Source organism: Aplysia californica, unplaced genomic scaffold, assembly GCF_000002075.1.
Source record: "Aplysia californica isolate F4 #8 unplaced genomic scaffold, AplCal3.0 scaffold00039, whole genome shotgun sequence".
In the NCBI taxonomy this organism is placed as follows: Eukaryota; Metazoa; Mollusca; class Gastropoda; order Aplysiida; family Aplysiidae; genus Aplysia; species Aplysia californica.
In genome coordinates, this window is record NW_004797309.1 from 1,284,877 (window position 1) to 1,302,017 (window position 17,141).

The 17,141-nt window shown below is 39.1% G+C and overlaps 1 protein-coding gene across 1 annotated transcript in view; it reads left to right on the forward strand.

Moving 5' to 3' along the window:
• LOC101853763 (ligand-gated ion channel 4-like) overlaps positions 1 to 17,141 on the forward strand; it is a gene marked incomplete in the record, with an annotated part of 92,187 nt that overhangs the window by 68,288 nt on the left and 6,758 nt on the right. The window contains 4 exon segments of the mRNA NM_001280817.1: positions 5,473 to 5,582; positions 10,096 to 10,279; positions 15,002 to 15,157; positions 15,753 to 15,951. Coding sequence (NP_001267746.1) covers positions 5,473 to 5,582; positions 10,096 to 10,279; positions 15,002 to 15,157; positions 15,753 to 15,951 — 649 coding nt within the window.

Below are 17,141 nucleotides of genomic sequence, written 5' to 3' on the forward strand. Positions count from 1 at the left end.
GGGCTGTTTGCTTGTTTAATTGTTCGCTCGTTTGTTTGTTTTAATAAATATCAAGGAACTTTATCCAATGTCGTTTTCTTGGTAGATTTTTTTTCTTTTTTTTCGAGTGCCCACAAAAGGAAATTGGTTTATCTTCGTGTGATTTTTAAATCATAACACAGTTGATTGTATTATGTTACCACCAGAAGTATTGACATTCAGTTGTAGTTTAATTTCCCTAACTCGTTCAAATCCCTGAAACCAGTACACTTCTGTCATCGGGTTTCTTGGGTTTTTATATATTTATTTATTTTTAAATAAGAGAAATGTATACTAAAAATCCTAAACAAAGTGTTCTATTGTTCTAAACACTGAAAGCAAATATTTTCATGAAAAAGACAAATCGGTTTCATTATTTTAATATATTGCTTTTTTCCAACAATTATTAAGAATTTGAAATTAGACCAAATAGTTTTCGAGCCCTTGCAAACCAAGACCAAACATAATGAAACTGAAATATTTTTCTCTCAAAAATGTTGTGCTCAGTAAATCCATAAATCTGAACAACTGTCCTACGAACTGTGTTGCGTGTTAGCGTAACTCGCGTGCACACGATCGAGACGGTGATGTTGTTTGAGTTGCATTTCATCGCTCAGGACAGAAGCGAGTGACAGCCATTTATACTAGGAAAATGCTTTTTTACTGTGTATTTGCTGGCAATTTTCATAGATGAGTGTGTCGTGAGCTCAATTGGTTGCATGTGGTTAGCCTACGTTTCAATTCCCAAGGGGAGATTCTTGAACTGAAGGGGAATTTTTTGTTTGTATTGGGTTTTTTTGTTTGTTTGCCCTTGTTGTTGTTTGTTTTGTTAAACCTGGGTTTTGTTTTGGGGATGGAAGAATTATTGGTTTTTGTTCTTGTTTTTTTGTGTTTGTTTGTTTTTCAGTTTTTCGGGAAGGGTGATTTTATGGCTTTCCATCCATGTTTGGACCTATTAAACATTGAAGTTAAATTCAGAGGACAAGCTTCTCGGAAAAGCCCCTTATCTTTTATCCATTTATATTTAAGTCTTTACTGACTGACCACCTCACAGTACTTACCGGACCCACATCAACTTCTGTGTGGCAGAAATATGTCATGATACATGTAATCTCTACATATTATATTAGTGAAAGTTCGTCACTTTGGTCGCCTAAAACTTCCGAACCACTTAACTTTCGAATTTGACAAAATGTTAAGGTGGTTCATAATAATTTAACGGGTGTACAGCTCTACTGAGGAGCCTGAAGTCACTGTAGTTTAATTTTCAGTTTTTCATTAGTTTCGTTTAGATCTAATCTTGGGAAAGTCCGTCTTCTCTGACGCAATTGCAAGCAAGTAAGGTTTCCGTTCACTAGCCATCCGCACTAGTTCTACACCTTTGAAATTCTGGAGTGTACAACCACGAAAGCGGAATAGAGAATTAATCTACACATCTCTCAAGATTTATTGCTCCTTTCCAGTAGAGTGGAAATATAGTAGGCCAATGGCTTTCAGTTGATGTTAATTAATGCACAGATCATTCCTTTCATCGAAAGATAGTAACATAATATACCGGGGATTGTTTGTAATTGCGTGTGCTTGCATGTGTGTCAGAAAGTAAGTGTATGTATGTATTGGTATAATGATATATGTGTGAGTGAATGTGTGTGTTAGTGTGTGTCTGTGTGTTTGTGTGTGTGTGTGTTTGTGTGTGTGTGTGTGCGTGTGTGTGTGTGCGTGCGTACGTGCGTGTGTGTTATTTATTGGTGTGTTATGTGCTTACATTATGCTTGTGCACGTGTGTGTGTGCGTGTGCGTATGTGTTGTGTGTGGGCGTGTATATGTATGTTTGTGTGTCTCTGTGTGTATGTGTGTGTGAGTGTGTGTGTGTGTGTGTGTGTGTGTGTGTGTGTGTGTGTGTTTGTTGATGTGTTAATGCATATGTTTGAATGAGTATGAGTGAGTAAGAATTGTGCAGTGTGGGTGTACTCATGTGAACTCTTTTTGTCAGTTCGTTATTCTTACTTGAATGTACATCATTGCATAACCTTAGCAGGAGGAATTTTCAAAAAATAATTGTCTCCAAAGGACACCTAAAGCAACTCATCTTGACATAGCAGAGTGTTAAGGCTGTTAAACATACCGTACAAAAAGCCGTTCATAGAGTACATCAATGTTATGAATAAAAACCGTTTTTTTTGTTGTATCTATTTTCATTACACAGATTATTGCGTTTTACGACGCATGCTCTAGATAGTGTCTTTCCAGATCCCTCAGCTGTTCATCACAGGTTTTTACCTAATTGTCTTTTGCCAATTATGAACAGGGCAATTCGAAATTTTAACGACATTGATAAAAAGTATTACTCTAGCAACAGAAATTTGCGCTAATCTAGTACACCTGCAAAAAATATTGTTCCGTCTCTGTCTGTTTCTGTCTCTGTCTCTATCTGTCTGTCTGTTCCGTCTCAGACTCTCTATCCGTCTCTCTCGGTCTCTCTCTCTCTTTCTCTCTCTCTCTCTCTTCTCTCTCTCTTCTCTCTCTCTCTCCTTCTCTCTCTCTCTCTCTCTCTCTCTCTCTCTCTCTCTCTCTCTCTCTCTCTCTCTCTCTTACTCTTTTCTCTCCACGACTCTAATTAATTTGACCTCTACATGCAGGCTGATGATGTTATTCTTCGGAATAGGAAACGGCACTAATGAGCATCAGAATTTAGACTTGTACCGGTGTGACATTTTCTTTGCCTAGTCTCACTCCATCCTTTCATCTGTTTTCATAACTGGAATCGATCGGCTCATCATCCAAAATGACAAAGCAGCGTCTAAAAAGGCGCCAACTTCGAAATTAAGCAAGACATGCAAATCCTAAGTCTTTTTAATTGCACATTATATTTCATTACTTCTATTCCTAATCCCCCCCCAAAAAAAAACACACCAAAAAAAACACAAACGCAAATCCTCTCCATGGTTGATAAAATTAATTATTAAACATTCACAACTGTGATTGCAAAGCATTGTTTCAGTTGCTACTCTTTACTTTCTGTCTCTCTCTCTCTCTCTATCCCTCTCTCTCTCTCTCATTCTCTCTCTCTCTCTTGCTTTCTCTCTCTCTCTCACTCTCTCTCTTGCTTTCTCTCTCTCTCACTCTCTCTCTCGCTCTCTCTCTCTCACTCTCTCTCTCTCTTTCACTCTCTCTCTCTCTCTTTCTCTCTCTTTTTCACTTTCTACCTTTTTCTCTTTGTATTCTCCCTCTCACAAACACACACACACACACACACAAACACACAGACACACACACACATACACTTACATACACACAGACATAAATAGACGCGCACGCATACGCAAGTCTATACAAAAGAGATAATGTCTTTAGAACAGCCTACGTTTTTAAAATTCCCACCTCCTCTGCGGTTCCCATTTCACAGCAGAGCTGTCGTAACTTCATTATTTCGAGCAGTAATACCGTCAGCATTGAAAGTTTTGAGGAAAAGAAACCACATTGCCAGAGGTTACCTTAAGTGCGCACTTACCGACCATTCTCACAGTAACCACACAGTTTCACTAAAGGCCAATAACCATTGTCGTAATTGCAACTGACTCAAGTAATAAACATAACCTTTACCAAAGGCTACATTTCGTTCTTTATGTTTTCTGAAGTGCACATACTTAACCCCAAAGTGCAGAAGATGTTTCTTCCTGGTTGCATGGAAGTAATTATTGTTGTTGCTATGTGTTTCATAGAAAAACATTTTTATTTCCCGTGGAATGTGTCTTAAATTAAATATTACCTAGCACAAAGCTTGTGTGCGTCTTGAAGGAATAATGGTACGTGTGTTTATGGGAATGGGGGTTGTTAAGCGAACAATTTACTCTATTGAGCAACGATGGAAGAAAGAACGGCATCTGATATCGTTCAAAGCCTACAGTTTTTTACAAGAACTTCTTCTTGGACAATAGTGACTCAAAAAAGCATCCCTAAAAAGCAGTTTCCGCCAATTGGCCACACATTTTGAGACAGCGAAGCGAGCTATTAATTTTAACTTTAGTTCAGCTGGGATTGGAGAAGAAATTACTCCAAAGATCCTAAAAGTTGTATCAACGATGTTCTCATTCTCCCACTTTGATGAAAAACGTGGTGTGCTTGTCCTGAGATTATAAATGTTTCTTGAGCATTCTATTCCCATTTTCATATTGTGTCTGCTTCTACCAAAATGCACATTGAAAACTAATGATAAGGTCTACTTGTTTGATTTGCTCGTTGTGAGTGGGATGGTTTCAATTTGCGGTACCTGTTATCAAAATGTACGTGTCAGTCATGTAAGGGAAGTGGGTGAAAGGGGCGAGATGCCCTCTAATGTTTGTATTTGATGAAGGGGGTGGGGTCGGGGTGATTAAAGGTTTTAGGCCAGCAGACTCTTATGAAGAGAAGCTCATAAACTAAAATAACACATGCATTGTGTTGAAATACCACGAACCTTTTTTAGCTCTCTTGAATATTCCATTCTTCAAGATGATCGGGTTTTGTTTATCTGTGAGAATAAAAACAACTTATTGAACTGATAAGAATACCCCGGGAAAGACCTATGCACAGCAGTGTGTTGTTTCATAACGCTACAGTGTTTGTATATGTTTTGAATTTTGACAACTTGACCAGCTGTTTAGTTGGGGTTTTTCTAAGAGGAGGGGGTTGTTCTTGTTGTTTTGATATTTTCTAAGTGTAGCTAAGTGTCCGACGATGTTCAAGGCAGGAAGGAGAAGTCGTTGTTGAATGCCTTGCCAGCACTGGCATGGAAAGATCAGACGATTAAAGAAGGGGATTACATACAAGCATACCGGTAGATTTTGTTTTAACTAACATAATATATTAGTATTAATGTATAATGTTTTATGCTCCACGTTCACTAAATGTGACATCATTTAGTAGGCAGGTTGCTTTGAACCTGTCTTACTGTCTATTAGGGCCCCCCAGGGTGAGAGGGATACTATATCAAGGCAGACATACGGAGACACTAGGAATGGAATTTCCCCTTTTGAGAATAGACATCACGGCTTTTGTGTGCGACGACCAACGCATTGTCACTTCAACCCGGACGCTAGTACTTAAAACTGATCTGCAATAGCTTTGTGCTCTAAGTGTACTCTTGGTTAATTGTGACTGCTGTTGGCTATGAAGAAAACGACTCTTGGCTATTCTGTAGAAATATACTACTCTGATGTTTAGCCATATAATTATCTCATATAATCATACCCTCGCCTGTTGTGGGCAAACTTCATTGTGAGTTCGATTTCTGAATGTGGAAAATTGTTTTTAAGCGACGCGTTTTGTCTGTCTGCTGGGATGTTGTGTCCCATTTAGCCTGGTTTGACCCTGGCAGGCTGATAGAAATAGCCTGCCTCCTAACTAATCAAATTGTGTCGGTGGGGGTGTAAAACCTTAAATCAACCATACAATTCTCTGGTGCTCGTCCCACAGATCTGGACTGACTACAACCTCCGCTGGGACCCGGCCAAGTACGGCGGCATCAAGGTGCTCCGCTTGCCTTACGACGAAGTCTGGAAGCCAGACATTCTTCTCCACAACAAGTAAGTTTAAAACGTTCACAAAGTGGGAGCAGGAGATTATGCGTTTGTCAGCTTTTGAAACATTTTATTAGTACATTCATTGTCTGTATGTGCGAGTGCGCTGTGTCGTCTTTTTACGCTTGTGCCCGTTTGTTTTGGGTTGCTTTTATGTTTTGTTTATTTTTTAGAAAGGAAGTAACAGTCTGTCTTGTTTTTGTTTTTGTATTTTAAAAGACACAAAGAGAAGCGGAAAGCAGTATAAGTGCATCTACAACAAAGAAATTGATCATATCTAAGGCACTCTCATTTTGTCTATGATGTGAATACTTGTCCATAGCTCATTACTTCCTGTTTATACAGAATGATTTCCTCATTACAATCTTGGAATTTAGACTAAACGAAAAGGTAAAAAGAAACGCTCTGGCTCGAAGTGAGTCATTCGGTTTCAGGAAAAGTCATTACCGGGTTTCACCGATTATAACTTCCGCTCACAAGTATGGAGTTTTAATGCAAAAACAAAGTTTCACAAATGAACCAACTAGGAACTAAGATTAGGATTTTACGACAAGAATGTTGGCATTTGAATTATCAACAGCGAACGTCGGTCACCCTGCTGTGTCACTACAGAGCAAATTACCAAAACAAACTCTGTTACTCATCGTTTTGTTCACGCTTCGTTATCCACGACGCCCGACTTTCTGTAAACAACAGAAGCGGGGAGCACTACTATACAGGGGGCCTACTACGGATGGGATCGGCGGATCGGGCCGATCGCCGGACTCGGTCGCCTCAAAAACAAACTTGTTTGTTTTCCGTTTCAGGCGACCGAGTCGGGCGATCGGCCCGATCCAGCCGTAATGGGCACCCCGTTTAAGGGGAACAACTTTAGTAAGAGAGCAGGTTACTTTTAAAAAAACTTTTTTGGTGTGTTTTTGGAGGGTTCTTTAATGTAGACGTTTTTCCGGCCCCATCGACACACTGTATTTCCTTTAGCAGGGCTTTTGACCCTACCTGTCATGGCCAACATGGCTGAGAGGGATACAATATTCCAGCTGAAAGGCAGAGATACTCAATATAAATTTTATCCCAATTCTCTGGAATCTAACCCGGGGCTTCTGCGTGCCTCAGTGAAGCCCGTAACGGCTACACAAGAGACACCGGGTTTTTATTTCGTGGAGTCGGACTCGCAACCGTTAGGTCGTGATTTCGAATCCCGTCAGGGGCCTGACGTTGTGTCCTTGGGAAAGGCACTTATCACAAATTTTCCTCACTTCACTCAGGTGGAAATGGGTACCCGGCTATAGACAGTGAACGATTTTGTCAGTTTGATAGTGTTTGAGCGTGTGAAATCCGCAGCTTGCACTGTATGCTTCCGCGGAAGCCGAGTATGTTTCTGAGTGTTCTCAGAGGGTTTGCATGGGAAATAATTGTTGTAAAGCGCACAGAGAATGTTCTTGAGCATAGATATGCGCTATATAAATGCAATTATTATTATTATTATTATAATTATTATTATTATTATTATTATTATTATTATTATTATTATTATTATTACTTTTAGGGGTACTTTTTCATTTTTTTTTTCGTTTTGTTTTATATATGTAGATTTAAAGCCAAGATAGACATAATATGAATAGGTCAATTTGAAGGTCCAACTTTAGATTTAAGACAAAGAAAGGAGGAAGAATCACCATGAACACAATACATCAAAGTATTTAAACATCAAATGTATCGATTGTGACGTACATGTTTACGTGTACAAATCCATTATTGGAGAGCATTCGCACCTCATGTTTGTGTAAAGGAAGGTTATCTATTGCTTATGCCCCCCCCCCTACTCCCGGCCCACACACACACCCGGTTTGTTCTTCGTTGGCTACTTTTTGGAACTTGAGAGGAGGGGAGGGGGGGGGATGGTACAGTGACCTTGCAAAACAAATAGAAATAGGAGGGGTCATATGTTTGGTTAGACGAAAATCTAGCAAGTAAATAAGAATGTGTGAAACAACAATGTTCTCTCAGCAGCTTTTTAGCAAATAGGAAACAACAGTTCTGAAAGCTCATTTTCAAACTGCTTATACGCTTATTTAATCATATAAAATCTATTGTTTCGATGATCATTGCAATATAGACATTTATAATGCTGTTTCTGTTACTGGATATGCGTATAGTGACTTGCAAGTTATGCTACATGTTGAAAGTCCTATTTTCATAATATGATTTATTATCTAACCCCTTTGTAATGTACGTTAAAGCTCGAAAGCTGTCAAATGTTTGAATAATTCTGAAGAAAAGTACGTCACCAGTAAATTCTGTATCGAAAAATGCTTGATACTAGCCTTCAGAAATTGCAATAATAGTTTCAAGTCGAGGAGAATATTTTTCCTGAAGAGGTTTTCCACATGACGAGATAACTGACTTGTTTGCTGTGCTGTGTGCCTCTTTAAAAATGCAGAAGATAGTGGGGTTTTTTTGCGGGTAAAATCCCACCGACCAAAATTATTCAACTCTTTTGAAACGAGAATGTCCTCTGGTGAAATCCCAACTCCAGCATACAGCCGTCTCAGACAGAGACACAGAGACACAGACAGAGACACTGAGAAGAAACTGACTAGAGAAAACATGTTTGCAGTATGAGGATAATTATTTTTTCCTTATTTTCCGTGTTATTCACCACACCTGTGACTTGTTCAATAAATCTAAAAACGGTTCAATTGAGGTGGTTGTCAAGAGTGTATCTGAAAAGAAGGAAACTGCTAGAGCGTCGCAATAGTCTCCGTAAACAGCTCGTGGAACACCCCACAGGCATATTGTAAAAAATCTTAGAGATAGGTATGTTTTTAGAAATTTAAACCTCAAATCCTTCTGCCTGGGCCCAGCATGATACCCTTAAGTCAGCGATTTTCATAAAGGAAACATAATATAAATCAGTCAGAAAAATTTTCTATTTTACAATACATGAAGATATTTTGCATAGGAAAGGGTTTAGCCGACTATTGTTTCAATTGGTAAAGAAATATGTTTTCTACTTTACTATAGCTGTTCTCAACTTATACCTTCAGTTCTTCAATAAAAGTTTCCTCTTATTCTTTATATTTCTTTTTCTCTTTCTGTCGGTGTATGCAAGAATGGAATACTTTTATATAATAGACTATGTATTTTATCTATGTTGCATTTTGTTCTTCTGTTTATTTACGGAAGTGTGCTTATCTGTTCATGCGTGTATGGCTGTGGTTGAATACTTGTGAACTTGTAAACTGGCTCACAGCTTTAAAACTAATTTATTTTCATCATTACTAGAACAACAATCGTTGACGGTAAGAATCAAGTTTAAACAACACTTCCCCCAAGATTGAAGACACCAGGAGGGTTTCTGAGTGAGAGAGTGAGTGAGTGATTGGGGAATTGTCCAACTAACAAAGTTATCTTTGTTTAGCGATTTTGGGTTGGAAGAGCGAGTGAAAACAAGAGGCAGAGAGAGACGGATCGAGTGAGCAAGCGGGAGACAGACAGACAGATAGACGGAGAGAGAGAGGAGAGAGAGAGAGAGAGAGAGAGAGAGAGAGAGAGAGAGAGAGAGAGAGAGAGAGAGAGAGAGAGAGAAGCAGGGAGAAAAATAGAAAGGAGAAGGAACGGGATATATGCGGACACAGACAAACGAAACAAGAACAATGGCATACAAAAATATTAGACGTTGTTCTTTAATTAGAAAACAATGGAGCCAAATCTATCTTAAAGGGTAAGAGGTATATAAATAAGCATCTAGATATTCTAGGCATTCTTTTTTCAATTCCTATGTGTGGTTGTAAATTTTGTTTGGCTCTGTCTGGGCAAAGTTGTCGATGTATACAGAGCTGCTTATAAATATGAAGATTGTTGTCGTAATTACAGGATGAGTTCAGTTTTTAATTCCTCCAACACGTTCCAAAATCGCATCAGACAATGAAGGGAAATGCTGGCGGCTGTGCTAGGCCACTCAATTATAATTATTCGGCGTGTAATTAGTTATTTTTTGTGGCTTAATCAGCTCTGTGGGTTGTTTTGGCCTGTTTTGTTTGACTTTAAAATTGAAATAAGATTCATGTATTCTGTGGTTGCTAAATCACAGATCCATCGCTTAGGTAAAATTATATTATTATTGTTATCTAGCTCTTCGAGTGTTAAACGACCATGAGACTTAGAACAGTTTATTTCTGAAGCCAACGTTTTTCCTCATTTTTTAACTTTACAGAACCAAAACCATCGAATGACAGGACTAGAAAAATAGTTGAACCCAGAGTGAAATCGAAGTTCATACTATACATTAGATCAAGTAGAAATCCAGGAATCCAGCAACACCTCCTTATCCTTTCTGTAAAAGTGTCCATACTAAAAAAAATGAACACGCTTTGGAGAAATGGCAAGGCTCTGAGAACTACAACAGGAATAAGACTGCTATGGGAGTAGCTAGAAATAAAGTGTAAAGCACTTAGAGCTTAATTGTGCAGTTGGCAAATTTGCTCCACGTATGCAATTACCTCTATTTTATCCTCAGTGCTGAAGTCTCCACATTCGTCTCGTCCACCTCGTCCAACCTTATCGTGACAAACGACGGAAATGTCACTTGGTTTTCTATGGTGATCTTCAAGAGTTCCTGTTCTATTAACGTCAGGTACTTCCCCTTTGATGCACAAAACTGCTCCATGCAGTTTGCCTCTTGGTCTTATGATGGATATCAGGTAAGAGATTATCAAGATCACATGTAATTCCTGTTCTTTCTATGCTGTAGCAATACACACGTTTGTGTGTTGTGGTTCTATATTCCAGAATGAAGAAGTTATCGACGCAAGACATTAGTACTGGGTTTAGCTGTATTTCTGATCGTTATTGGTTTTAGTTGATTATGGACGACTCCTTTTGATTATGCATCTATCATTGTGAATCCATCGCCTGCTACTTTGTTTGAGCTAGATAATGAACATGTCCTTTCAGCCTCCTGTAGTGCTAGAGAAGATGGTTAACATGGTTGTAGATTTCTCACCAAACCACGAACCTACCGACGTTGTTTGATTCTATTCCCGAGAGATCATCGTACGTTTCCACGAGTCCTAAATAGTCCTAAAAATTGTTAAGATTTCTGTTTTTTCACCTTTCATATTGAATAACTCATCCTAAAGACTCAAGCTACACAATACGACTCATTCTGTAGAAGTGGAGATAAAAGCCCCCCCCCCTCCCATCTTTTCCTGACAAAGTACTCATGACACACGTATACGATTATTTGTAGTTCATATCACAATCTCCTGTAGCCGTTTAAAAGTGTCATTGTATAGATTTAACGCATCTCTGTATGCTGTAAGATTATCAAAGAGGCTTGGCGTCCGAATGTTACATCCAACTCCTATATAGTACCGAGCTCAATGGATGAAGAGCTTTAAAAAAACGCCCCAGAACACCCCCTCGGGGATTCCAACCACAGCTCTGTTGTCAAGCATGATACCAATTGAGATAACTTGACGTTACCAATAACTGCCTTGGACAACCTATGCACACGTTTCTGTTTTGAGCCTGATAATCATACAATCTCACAATTCAGATAAAATATTCTAATAAAAACGTTTCACTCTCACATGCTGAACGGTCTTTCAAAATAGTATCTCTAGATCCTTTCTCAAAATGAACAGATTCACTTTTTAAGAATATTTTGATGGAAAAGGGATTTGGGACAGTTATTTCCTTTTACGAGGTCTTAGTTTTCTTTATATTTTTTCGAGTGGGGGGGTAGGGTAGGGATTGTGGGGTTTTGTGTAGAGACTGTTTTACCTATTTTTGGGTGACTGGGTTTTGTGTGTGTTTTGTGGTTTTTAGAGAGTAGCACGTTGTAGGGGTCTGTGCATGTATCCTTTCAATTAAACATAAAAGGTATTCTTAACCTGGAAGATTACGATGATAATACCGTGCCTGGTTTTCCCGGGGCAAGGAATATACTCAGCGGTGACAAGATGAAGCAAATCCGAACAATTGCGATCCTCCTCTCTATCCCCAGATAACTTTAACCCATTATGTAATGTTGCATAACCACTCTCTTGTAATGAAGGCGTACAGAGTTTCAATTCGTTTCATTTAATTTCTTTAAGGGAGGGGGCGTGTGTCATCAGTCTGCCTGTCTGTGCGTGCAAGGAAAGGGGAGGGGGCTGATTTTGTTTTGGTTTTGTTTTCTATAAGCTTATGTAACGAGAAAAACTGGGCCGGATTTGTGGAACATTTAATCCAAACAGTCTTCTACTGGGTGATACAACCATGCATTATTGAAAAAGCACGCCTTTATTATTAAAATTTGAATAGGCGGATACAACAACGGGCACAATCCTTTCCTGTTTCGATAAAAGAAGGACCAGGGGAGAAAAAGACACATTTGAGACAGGGGATCCGGAGATCTGGAGATTTATTGCTACTTGTCTCTTGGTTTCATGCAATCGTGATATTTTGCAGACATCGATTACCCATTTCTTCCTCTACATCTATAATGGTTTCTCAATATAATGTAGGTACAAAGATTTGTTTTTTCGTGACATATGTTGCCTAATGTTACTAATTACTAAATTATTCGTGTATATTAAACAACACATCACTTTTGAGGGGACATCTTGTGTCTCATTTATTTATTTTCATTCTTCGTAGTCATTTCTTGTCAAAATGTCGTGCAACCTGCCCATTATCAAATTTCTTTTGAAATTCTGACAAAACTTAAGAGCAAATTATAATCCTTTTGTTGAGACCTTCATAAAGCCGTGTGTACTTTCACTACGAGATAAAGTAGATCATATATATTATGCTGTCCTGTTTCCGGAAAAAAACCCAACAGTGCTACTGACTGAAGCCTCATTAGACTATTCCCCAAGCGGGATATTAACATGCTCTTATGCACAGTTCAATATTGTAAATGGACTGATTTATAAATGTTAGGCCCATGTTGTGCCGGAACAACATAGGTGGTGCCTTAATAGTCAAAGAAGACGTTGTGCTGATGAGGGTAGAGAGGTGAGAAGAGTAAGCCTAATTCCAAGTTTGGACTTCTCTGTTGACATTCACCCCCTTGGCACTCATTTGACCTTATGCAGTTGCCAGCACCGTAAAACCTTACTAAAACTAAAGCAACATTTCAAATACCTCCCAATTACAAACAAATAGTGTTCAAATTTAAAAGAAATATTATTCTAAAGCTTTCTATCAGTCATGATGTTACCTTTTGACCTTAAGATGGCTTAATCTCTCATTTGCTTAATATTTAGAACTATTTGTTCACGGCCGCTGTGTTCTTGAAACAACTGAACATTTGGCAAAAAATACCGATTGTGTTGAGCAGTACTTGCAAATTTAAACGATATCACCCACTAGTTGGCGTTTGGTAATTTTGGTGGGCGGTGGTGTCCACCCCCCCTCCCCCCCCCCCTCCTTTCCTGTAGTGACAGGTGCTACTTATTTAACGATTCGCTTGGAAATACTTGTTTGGTGCCCGTACGAAATTCTTAACCTCTTAAAGGTGGCAAAAGTGAGCGCTGCCTTAAAAAACGTTAGCAAGCACTGTTGTAGAGCGTTTCATTTGTCTTTCTTTAAAGACAAAAGCGTCTGAGATACTTTTAAAGCGACTACACAAATCAAATCGAACCGAGGGAGCCATGAATACTCCCTAAACATGCCGTTGGCGTTCTTCTTGGATTGATTCTCGGCCCACTACACAGCGAGGTGGCTACATTAATCACTACATTGCATCTTCCCTCTATGCTCCATCCAAAGTTCTATGAGTTTCTAATTAAGGTCTATAAATCTATAGAACAAAATTTGATTTACGTCATAGGCATTCCCTTCTCGGCGGATCATAAATACGGCCCCAGGATACGGCTGAGAAACATAGGCAGATTATGAGGATAATATTGATTTCTTATAACACTAAAGTTGCTGCTTAGAGCGAATGCACATAATATCATGTGCGTGCATGTATGCGTATGTGTATTTAGGTTTGTCTGTATGCATCTCTTTGTGTATGTGCGTCTAAGTATCTGTGTTTATATGTTTGCATGTGACTGTGAGTTGGACATACACGCAGACAGGCAGATAGACGGACAGTTGTGCTCGCAAGTAAACTCAATGAGACTGTATTTATGTCTCGTATATTTCTATCTTTGTGTTCGTGCACGGTAAGTGCAAGTGCCTTTATGCCTATGTGATTCATGTTTCATAGCAAAAATGTTATCCTAATTCATAACACTGTGTAAAGGTTCTTATTTTGAGAAAACACATAAGTTCAATCCGAGGCCAGTGTCTGAGGACAAGATGGAAAAATAGCTCTGTGAAAACGAGAGCTCAAAAAATGACAGCTAATCAGAACAAAAAGTGTCGATTTTTCTTCAATCTTTAGGACGAGCAGATATTTTCATTTTGTGCTCTATTATTTATGCCTACTAGATTCTAAGCCATTTCCATGGTTTGTGTATCCAAAATAATGAAATGATTATTCTCTTTCATTGTCCGAAATGAGGGAATCCTGACAGTGTACTGTCACAGTCAAAGGCCTTTTTCTTACACCGTCAGGAAGTCGTTCTCGAGATGGTCCGGGGGTTTGAAAAGTATCTTATAGACTGTAGCCACACAAAGTGGCTGAGACTACACCAAATCCTACGCATCTAGCCGCTCTTCATGAAATAATGTCCGTAGTAATGACGGGAAAAGTTTCATCTGTCCATTTGTGAATTAATAGAGCGTTGATATCTTAATAATGCGTAAGTTTCGGGAAATGGCAGGGTACAGTAGTTAAAAGCAAGCGTAACCAATGGAAAAGAGGAAAACAACAGTTGCTAACAGCAGCCTTGAACTCTTATCCCTCAGGGGAAACGAAAAACATCAAAGACGAAAGAAAAGACACGTGCAACCTTGGAATATTTAAAGAAAGATCGAGTAGATAGACTCTTCATTATTATACTATTAAATCGACTTCCATCCTACCATCTTTCTCACCTTTCAATATTATAGCATCACTTCAAAGAAACGTTTTGGCTAATTTCAAGCCAAGACTGGTTAGCAGTAGGGGAAGTGATTGTAAGGCATACTCATAAAAAAGCTACCGTTTCCGCGAAGCAATTCAATATCTCCCCAAGCGTAAACGTGAGACTCCTTATGGCTTTTAATTATCTTCTATTCTTCTTGATGGCTTCTCTGATTTTGAACGTTGGACGTGATTGTTTCGTGGTGTGGTGTGTGTATAAGTGTGTGTATGTGTGTGTGTGTGTGTGTGTGTGTGTTTTTGAATGTGTGTATGTATGTGTGAGTGTGTTTATGTGTGTGTCTGTGTGTGTGTGTGTGTGTGTGTGTGTGTGTGTGTGTGTGTGCGAGTGAGTGTGTGTGTAATGTCTGTCTAATTATTCATGTGTTTATGAACGTATTTTGTTGTATTTCTGATGTAGGTGAACTTAATAATGAACACGGAGAAGGGTGACACAAGCAACTATATCCACAACAGCGAGTGGGAACTTATATACCTACAAGTGGAGAGGACGGTGCGCATCTTCTCGTGCTGTGAGGAGCCCTATCCAGACATACACTTCCATATACTTATAAAGGTAAACTAGAAAAACACAACTTTATTCTACGAAGCATTTAGTGAGCGAATTGCCCATAAATGTAAGCATGCTATTTGTCATTTTTACCCATATGGTGATTTATAAAAAAAATCAAGTGAACAAAACCAAAGGAATAATATAATAGAGAGAGTAGAAACAGAAGGAAGAGGAGTAAGCGGAGGATGGAAGAAGACGGAGAGGGAGGAGGAGGAGGAGGAGGAGGAAGTCGTGGTGTGAACTAGTAAGGTCTTTCACCCTGTACTTTGCATACAGCGCAGCGCTTAGTTCTGTTCTCTGTCACTCCTGAAAGTGCCTTTGACTTTGAGGCGAAACATTGAGCTGTTTTACCATCTTTCATTTGCAGTTACTGACCAAAAAATACAGAACACTCTCTTCATATACAATGATGATGATAATGTTTCAATTCTTGATTTTTTCAACATAATATACAATTTGATTTTTAAAAAAAATAATCAGGCACATGCAGCGAGCACCAGAGACTAAGAAACTGCAACAATGTTCTATTAAAAGCTTTGGGATTAGTATATCTTAAAAACCCACCGACGATACATTTTTTCTGTGTCTTCTCTTATAGCGGCGGCCCTTGTTCTACATCTTTAATATGATCCTGCCGTGTATACTCATCACACTGGTGGCCCTCCTCGGCTTCTATATCCCGTCGGACTCTGGGGAGAAGGTGACCATGGGTATCACCACCCTACTCTCTATGACAGTCTTCATGATGCTTGTCACTGAGAACATGCCACCCACCTCGGATGTTCTGCCTCTGATAGGTGCGTACCGTAGAGGTTGTCAAACTAATCGTTTATATACAGATAATAAAATAAAAACGTTGATTATTTCCCTTCAGGATAACAATGGAACTAAAAACCACGACTATGGCCGCCTTAAAAAGCCCAGTTTCATATGTGTTATTTGTGGTTGTCTTCTGTTTCAGAAGTGTTAGATTATTCAATATAGACACAACCTCCGAGTTGTCAAAAATCTCCGACGGATCATTTCAGATGGGGGAAGGTTGATAAAGATAGATAGACTCGTAGATAGATAGATAGATAGATAGATAGGTAGACTCGTAGATAGATAGATAGATAGATAGATAGATAGATAGATAGATAGATAGATAGATAGATGGATGGATAGGTTGTAGATAGATAGGTAGGTAGAAAAGAGATAGACTGTGGTTGAGATACATAAACTTTATCCTGCCTTAACCTTCCCTACCCTACCCTACTTACTTATCTGCCTATATTTCTACCTTCAGATAAACAATCAGACATACAGGCAAGCATACAGTCCGATAAACAGATTATTAAATTAAGGTAAAAACGGTAAATCTCAAACATGAAACGGACTGGGACAGATAAGCAAATAAATGAGAGCAGAAATCGCTACTGGTCCTTCATATCACTCGTACATTTTCCTTTGGGGAGATAATTACCAATATCGATATCTTCCTTTCTGAGCTGGAGCCTGTAAGCAGATCACAGTACACGTTATGTCCGTCTTAAGCAATCTGATGATAATCAAATAGTCTGTATAGATTTGCACGTTCTCTCAGATTCAGAGGGAAGGATGTGCAAACTGCAACCGGAGATTTGTCCTAGATGTCCACATGTATTCTCTGTATACTTTGTGCACTGTGGGCCCTTCATAGTCCATCCTGACCCAGACTGTGTCTTGTCTAAGACGGATAAGCCTGAATACAAGCTCTTCATACACGTGCAAAAACAGATATGTGCTCTTTGGCAAACGAATACATGAATACACTCGCCTATTCATAACCATACACACTTCCGCCACCTATTCACCTCTCACCCCCCCGCCCACCCTCCGCCACTTATACCCACACCCAGATCCTACCCCAACGCCTGCACCCCCAAACACACAATACATAAAACATACGTGTACACTCTTTTATCTCTCTCTCTCTCTCTCTCTCTCTCTCTCTCTCTCTCTCTCTCTC